The following is a 7,966-nucleotide window of genomic DNA, read 5'->3' as shown; positions in this document are numbered from 1 at the left end:
TAAAGTTCATGTGAGCAATCTAAATCACTAAAAATAATCCCTATTTTGGAGTAAAAATTTGCAGGATGATGCTGTTAAGGTTTATTTGTTTATTTATTAAATTTATATGCTGCCAATCTCACTGTCAAGCCACATTCACCTACAGAAGGATTGGATGGACTGTTTGAGGGCATGCTGTATCATAAATAAAAACATGTCATGGTAAATGTTAAAACAGAAGCAAGAGGAGTTGGAATTAAAATTGCTGGAAAAGACCTCAGCCATTTTATTTAATTTTTTTAAAAAAATATTTTATTGGTTTTTTTACAATAACACTCTCCAGTGCCTGGTGTGCAGCATCTTGTCTTGGTTTATATATTTGAAAAAAAAAAAATAATTAATTAACAGTCAATAATAATTGATTTTGATAATTCCATAATTAGTATATTAATTAACAATATATTAATAATATATTTCTTTGATCTTCCCTTCTCCCAATTATATTCTCCTTCTTCAACCTTAAGCAAAACACACATTTGAACATGGTATATACAGCACAAATATCAACCTACAACATTATGTTTAACAAACGCTGGAACATGCCAAGTTTCAGCTTGGATACCAGCAATCAAAGCCAAACACTTTTTGCAAGCTTTTCAATTAGCAAAGCCTCAAGGCAAGGGTGTGGCACTCTTTCCATTGCTATTTGTAATTGCCCTCGAAGACTTGGGCAACAGGATCAGAAAAAAAAATAAACAGATAATTAGGATCAAAACTGAAAAAGAAATACAAGAGGGACTCTTGCACAGATTATTAGTACTAAGAATTATGAAATCACGAAGATCTATATCTCAGTTGGTGAAGATAACCAGAGTTTGGCTGTTTTTTTTCTAATGCAGATAATCCTCAGCTTTACGACCACAATTAAGCCCAAAATTTCTGTGGCTAAGCAAGACATTTGTTAAGTTAGTTTGGCCCCATTTTACAACCTTTCTTGCCGCTGTTGTTAAGTGAATCACTGCACTTGTTAAGTTAATAACACGGTTGTTAAGTGAATCTAGATTCACTTAAGACTTTGCTTGTCACAAAAGGTGATCCCATGGCCCTGGGACACTGCAGCTGTCATAAATATGAGTCAGTGGCTAAGTGTCTGAATTTTGATCACGTGACCACGGGGATGCGGCAACACTCATGAGTCACTTTTTTCAGTGCTGCTGTAACTTCGGTCACTAAACAAACTGTTATAAGTGGAGGCAGGGCTTTTTTTCTCATAGAATGCCCAGAACGGAGTTCTGGCACCTTTTTTGGATGGAATCTTGTAGGGTAGGCAAGGCGAGTTGTATGACGTGTATGAGTTCTGACACCTTTTTTTTTTTTTAGAAAAAAAGCACTGAGTGGAGGACTGCCTGTATAAAATCAACGGAAAGAAAACTAAGATAATAACAAGGCGCCCAACTTCGGAAAACAGAAGTTATATACAACGTACCACACAGCAAAGCAAGCCAAGACACTTACAATATAGTTTTCCAAGAAAAAGAGACAACCTTGCAATAACAATAACAATAAATAACAAACAATAATAACAACAATAACAATAACAACAACAACAACAACAACAACAACAACAACAACAACAAGAAGAAGAAGAAGAAGAAGAAGAAGAAGAAGAAGAAGAAGAAGAAGAAGAAGGAACAAAATAGAGACGAATACAGACAACACGAATATTCAAAATTACGACAGTGCTGGAAAAAACAAAAGGTGATTTACGACCCGCCTTGGAAGCCGCAGCACTCCTGAGCGTTCCCCGCAGTCACGTGGTCGCGATTCGAACGCTTGGCAACCGGCGCGGGTTCGACTCTTACAGTATCCGGGCGTCTCCCGATCACGTGACCTCCAATCGGGCGCTCGGGAGGCGGCGCATGCCTGTCACGTGGCCGCGTCTCCTGGACACGTGACCGCCGCGAGGAAGCCGAGATGCTTGCCCCGTTCCTGGTTAAAAAAATGTCACCTAAACTCGGCTTGTCTCTCCTGGGCGGTTTTTTTTTGCCTCCCTCTTCAGGGATATTTTCCCTGGTGAAGGCCCTTCAAGAATGTTTACTTGTCTCTGAGGTAAAATAAAACCGATTTGTCATGCTGTGAGTGTTAAGCAGAGGGCTTGGCGCTGAAGCTTTGGCAAGAGACGGCAGTGTAGGGCTTGGGACTTCAGCAGGCTCTTCTTTTTTTTTATTTTATTTTTTTATTTTTCACTATACACCATACACCAAAAACTACATAAACATAAATCTTTTCTTCTAACAGAACAGTGCTTTACATTTTAATATTCTTTACATCTTCTTTACATTTTATGTACATCAATAATTATGTCTTTTTCTTTCTCTGTTCTAGCCAATTATAACATTTATTCCAAATTTCATAAAATTCTGACATCTCCTTGTCTTTTAATTCTTCTGACAAGTTCAAAACGGCCCTTTAAGGCAGGGGTCTTCAAACTTGGCCCTTTTAGGACTTGTGGACTTCAACTCCCAGAATTCCTCAGCCAGCCATGCTGGCTGAGGAATTCTGGGAGTTGAAGTCCACAAGTCCTAAAAGGGCCAAGTTTGAAGACCCCTTGCTTTAAGGAAAAGAAGGACAAGGGGTGACAGGGAAGCAGCTTTCCAGTATCTGAGGGGCTCCCACAAATAAGCTGAGGGGGGGGGCTCAAGCTTTTCTCCAAAGCACCTGAGGACAAGACAATAAATCATGGATGGGAGCCCCAAAGGTGCTTTTTCAAGAGGCAACTAGACTTTCTTGATTTTCTTTGAAGACGTTTTGCTTCTCATCCAAGAAGCTTCTTCAGCTTCTGACTGGATGGTGGGGAACGGAAGGATTTATATTCTGAAGAATATAAGGGCTGAAGAAGCTTCTTGGATGAGAAGTGAAACATCTTCAAAGAAAATGTTTCTTTTTTTTGTGTGTGTGTGTGTGTTACTCTTATTTTGGGGCGCTCCCATCGCTGGAAATTTTTAAGAAGAGACTGGACAATCACCTGTCTGAGATTATATAGGTTCTCCTGCTTGAGCAGGGGGCTGGATTCGTGGTTCACCTCTTTTCACCTCTATTTCTAGAAGCTCAAAGGATGGAAGATCAAACATGTCTATGTATTCAGAACAAGCATAGACACATGGAGCTAAAACCAATTATGTATTCAGATTTGGCAGGTAAACCTGATATTGTGAGTATTGTGTAAGCTTATGCCAACAGTTTATTAAGTTGAACGCTTAGTAGCCAGTGATTGTTGTTGCTCTTTACTATGATTCATACTTTTTTTTTAATGAGAGAACAAAAAGGTTGCTCTGTGCAATTTCATAGAATCGGCATGAGTGTAAATAAATGCACATTTGTGTAATTAATATTGTAGACATTTACCAAGTATGAAAAAAAAAGTATTATCAAGCTATTCTCTTGAACATTCTCTATTTGTCTGGTGTGCCTCTTTAAGCAGCTAAACCCTCCAGATTATACTGGTGTGCAGGTAGTCCTATTTATGACCACAATTGAACCCAAAATTTCCATTGCTAAGTGAGACAGTTGTTAAGTAAGTTTTGCCCCATTTCATGACCGTTCTTGCCACTGTCGTTAGGTGAATCACTGCAGTTATTAAGTTAATAACACAGTTGTAAAGTGAATCTGGCTTCCCCATTCACTTTGCTTGTCAGACGGTCACAAAAAGAGATCATATGACCCTAGACACCGCAACTGTCTCAAATACATGCCAGTTGCCAAGTGTCTGAATTTTGATCACGTGACCATGGAAATGTTGCAAGTGTGAAAAATGGTTATAAATCACGTTTGTGAGTGCCGTCGTAACTTCAAACAATCACTAAATGAATGGGTGTAAGCCGAGGGCTATGTGTAGTTTTCACACACCTCTCACTGTCTCGCCTTCAAAATATTCAAATGGCATAATGTCATTCTCAGCCTGGGGGAGCAAAGAAGGGAACAAAATGGAAAGTGATATGAGAGAAGATATCTTGCCAGCCTGATGAAAATGCATGAGGCATGAACTTCAGGCTCAGCAATATTGCCAAAGCATCTGGTAAAAGTTGATTGAAGCTCGTTCACTTAAAGAAAATGGGATTCCCAATCAAGATGAAGCAATCTCTCCACTGACCAAAAGCGAGAATCTTCTCTAGCTAGCTTCTTCCAGAAACTCAGAGTGGGGAAAGGATAGACTAGAACAATTGGCTTCTTTATACAAAAAGAGAACTTTTTATTTTTTTCCTTTCATCTATGCAATGACTTGAGGAAATTGAGAAAAGAATCAGATTCATCAGAATTCATAGATAAGTCATTGGTTATAAATCTCAAGTCTTTTTTTGGGGACCCCCCCAACAAATCCCTTGTGAATATCTCAAAGTTCAAGACCACAACTGGTTGCTCCCGTCCTTGGCCAATACCGCTAATAAATTGACAGTTTATTGCTAACAAAACGGTTTCAATCAGTTTTATTTCATGCATAGCAGGCTTAAAAATCGATTAACATATTAAAACTATAAAATGTTCCAGATGGCCTTTTTGCAAGAGAACTACAGTTTACGTCTAGACTCATTTTCCCCCGATGTGGAGTTGGGGAAAATGTCATCCTCTTGGGCTTCAATATTGCTTTAGATTCTAGAGATCTGGAAGAAAATTCTCCAGTACAAAATGGCTGCTTTGCAACTGCTGCCATCCAGAAGTATTCAGACCAATCATTGGGACCTACGGCCTGAAAGAGCCTGGCTGAGCAAGGTTTTATGGGCACCAGACAGATTAACTGAAGCAAGGGAGACTTGGAGCACATGCAGCAGAGCAGGATATAATAAGCACTGAAGATGGAAATCTGCATTGCCTTTAATGAGAACAGAATCTTGATTGTCTCACAGGGGAACAAGATTCCCTTCCCAGTTCACAAATGTGCCAGTATTTTTCTCAGAGAGACGGCCAAGGGTGTTCAGAATAGCTTGCAAACTCTGCTCCATTGTCAGTGGGGGTGTTCCCTGGAAAAAGAAGAGGCAAGGGATGAAAGATGTTGATAGTGAAAATAACCTAAAGGCCTAGTAACATCAGCTGAGAGAATTCAAGGCAGTGGTTTAATACGGTATATTTCCAAGTTGTATCAGCAATAAGATATTACTAGATAAGAAATTATATCAAAGAACAAGTCTTGCTGAAGTGAAACCAGAGTAGGGTTTGGAAAGGAGAGTCCTGTTTAATTTTTCAAAATTATCACAAAATTATTTAACAGGTATGCTTTTACGTCACCTTCATAATTAACAGAACTACTCATGACCCAACTGAGTTGCCTTGTTGGTGAGAGGGGCAACATATAAATTTAATGTATAAATAAATTGGCCCATTTTGAAAGAATTGGCCACTGTATCATAAAGAACCACTTGAAGGAGTTGAAGAGACTCAATTTCACATGACTCATTTTTTGTTCAGTGTGTTCCATAAAGCAGAAACCTTAGGTTTCTACCCATTTCCTGACAGAAATGATATATTCTATATACAATGAATACAGTGGTACCTTGGTACTCAACTGCTTTGAAACTGATCGAATTTGATTCTCAATGCATTTTGAGATGAACATTTTGTCCGTGTATTCATTGTTTGTTTGGTACTCAATGCACAAATTAGAACTTGTCAATGTTTGCTGTCTTGTGACTCACTACATTATTCCTTGTGGAAAAAAATTGTTTGGTACTCATCATTTTTGATATTCATCGTGCCTCCTGGAACCAATTAAGGATGTCTAATTTAAAAAACCCTATCCAATAGCAGCTAACATAAATTCACTGATAGTGATGTAGAAAGTTGATCCAGAAATGTAATATTCTGGTGATCACAGAAATGTTCATATTCCTTCAGGACCATATTGAACCTCTTCTGAGACCCCAAGATTCCAGGGACCATCTGGCTGTTTCTAGAATTCGAATCTATCAAAGGGGAAGTGTTTCATGGCATTTGCTACATATTATTTCAGACAAAGACCGAGTTAAAATAAGACTATCTCAAGAAAAACTCAAGCGCTACTTCCTGAAATTGTTTAGACAAAATTACTTCCCAAAACTGCTGGACCATTCCTGGAATGGCAAAATCCAGGAAAAGATTCAGCATAATCTGGAGGGTTTTTTGTTTTTTTGAACATTCCATTTCTAGTACAGATAACTTTGTCCATGTTTATTTTTATTGTATAAAATTTAGGTGGTTTTTTTTTCTCCAATTCGCTTACCATTACATTTCCCATGTCAGTCTGTACCCATCCAGGGTGCAACGCAACACACAAAATCTCATCTTTGGCAAGATGCAAGGACTGGCATTTAGAGAGCATATTCAGAGCACACTGTGAGGAAGAGAGGAAGGGGAAGATAAATGAATGCTTCATCTAAGTAAGTGTTGGCGAACCTATGGCACGGGTGCCAGAGGCGGCACTCAGAGCCCTCTCTGGGCACGCACACCATCGCCCCAATCCTAGGCCTTCAGCTGGGTTTTATAAAACCTTTTCGCTTTAGGCCTCCACTGCCGTGTGCAAAAAAAAAAGGTTCAATCAATCAATCAATTTCAATCTCGTGGGGAAAAAAAAGATCTTGCAAAGTTGGAATTGATTGATTGAACTTTTTAGTCCCACCCAGTCTGCTGTTACCACCGCAGCCACACCCACCCAATGGGCCACACCCACCCGGCACTCGACGATGCATAAGTGGGTTTTGGGTTGCAGTTTGGGCACTCGGTCTCTAAAAGGTTCACCATCACTGATCTAAGTTCTCAAGGATGCCAGACCATTCAAATGTGCTCTTCTCCTACTTGTGATAAAAACAGAATTGACTTTTACATTCTTTGATCATGAGTTCATCTGTACCTTACTACAGCGATAAGCAATGACATGGCCCCGCTGCCATTCAAGGACATTTGTGATGGAACCTGCTTCACTGGAAATGTTGACAATGGCCGCTTTGCTGCAGCTCATGCCTTTCAGGGGACTTCCTTGAGCTGCCTTCCTCAGCAAAGGAATGAACACCTGGAGAATGAAAGGAACAAATGAAGGGCACTCAAACCTTCTGCAAGGAGAGTTGGGACATCTCCCAATCGATATAAATTCCCCCCAAAGACCCTGCTCTGATCATGAATCAAAATGCCATTATGATCCAATCACAGGCAGATAAACTCAAATAAAGATGATTTCAAAACAGATAATTTATTCAGTCAGAAAACAATACTTGCTATTTGTAGATTCTGTCTGGACAATGTAATCTGTTCATCTTCATTAGGTAAATTCATTAGCTTCTCCACACCAACTTCTTACGTGGAGTGGAGCCATCTGAGACATCCGATGGCCCCATGCTTATCTCAGACAAAGAACATTCCAAACTGGCTCATGGCTAGGATATCCTGTGGTGAACTTTAGTGGCTCCTCCTTTCCTCCTACCACTGACTTATTAACATGGGATATCTGACTAGCTAAACTACATTACTCATAAGCCATCTCTTAAGGAGACAGCACTTAACCCAATAAATGCCAAACCTTCTAACATACAGACCTTCATGGTCCAGAACAGACCCCAAAGATTTGGCAATGACTTACAAGAAAATGTCAGAATTGTCCTGTAGTCTTAACTAAATGGAACAAACTTAACATCCCTCTTTCAGTCAACGTAATTTTTCCATCTTATATCCACAGTCAACATGCCAAAACCTGTTGTCTGGAATGCCTGCCTCTAAATATTCTTTCAATTCAGACAGGAAAGGTGCACAAAGTTTCCTTACCTGGACGACTATCATGGGCCCAATCACGTTGGTTCTGTAGGTGTTAGCCATGCTCTCTGGTGTTTCAGTCTCCAGGCTGCTAATATTTACAATCCCTGCATTATTAACCAGGAGGTTCAATCCAGCCCCTTTTAGGCATTCTGTAACTTTGGCTGCGGCAGCCTTGACGCTGGATGGATCATCCGCGTCTGCAGGAAAAAAAAAA

General features: G+C 39.7%; 1 protein-coding gene across 1 annotated transcript; it reads right to left on the bottom strand.

Annotated features, from left to right (window-relative positions):
• Positions 1 to 4,446: 4,446 nt before the first annotated feature.
• Positions 4,447 to 7,949, bottom strand: LOC107292574 (C-factor; the record flags this gene model as incomplete). Its single annotated transcript, XM_015821678.1, is given in 4 exon segments — positions 4,447 to 4,994; positions 6,230 to 6,340; positions 6,857 to 7,015; positions 7,762 to 7,949. Coding segments are annotated over 4 exon segments (578 nt in total), but the record flags the coding sequence as incomplete, so codon positions are not given.
• Positions 7,950 to 7,966: the final 17 nt, after the last annotated feature.

Source organism: Protobothrops mucrosquamatus, unplaced genomic scaffold, assembly GCF_001527695.2.
Source record: "Protobothrops mucrosquamatus isolate PMUCROS unplaced genomic scaffold, P.Mucros_1.0 scaffold1379, whole genome shotgun sequence".
In the NCBI taxonomy this organism is placed as follows: Eukaryota; Metazoa; Chordata; class Lepidosauria; order Squamata; family Viperidae; genus Protobothrops; species Protobothrops mucrosquamatus.
This window is presented reverse-complemented; position numbering and strand designations above follow the sequence as displayed.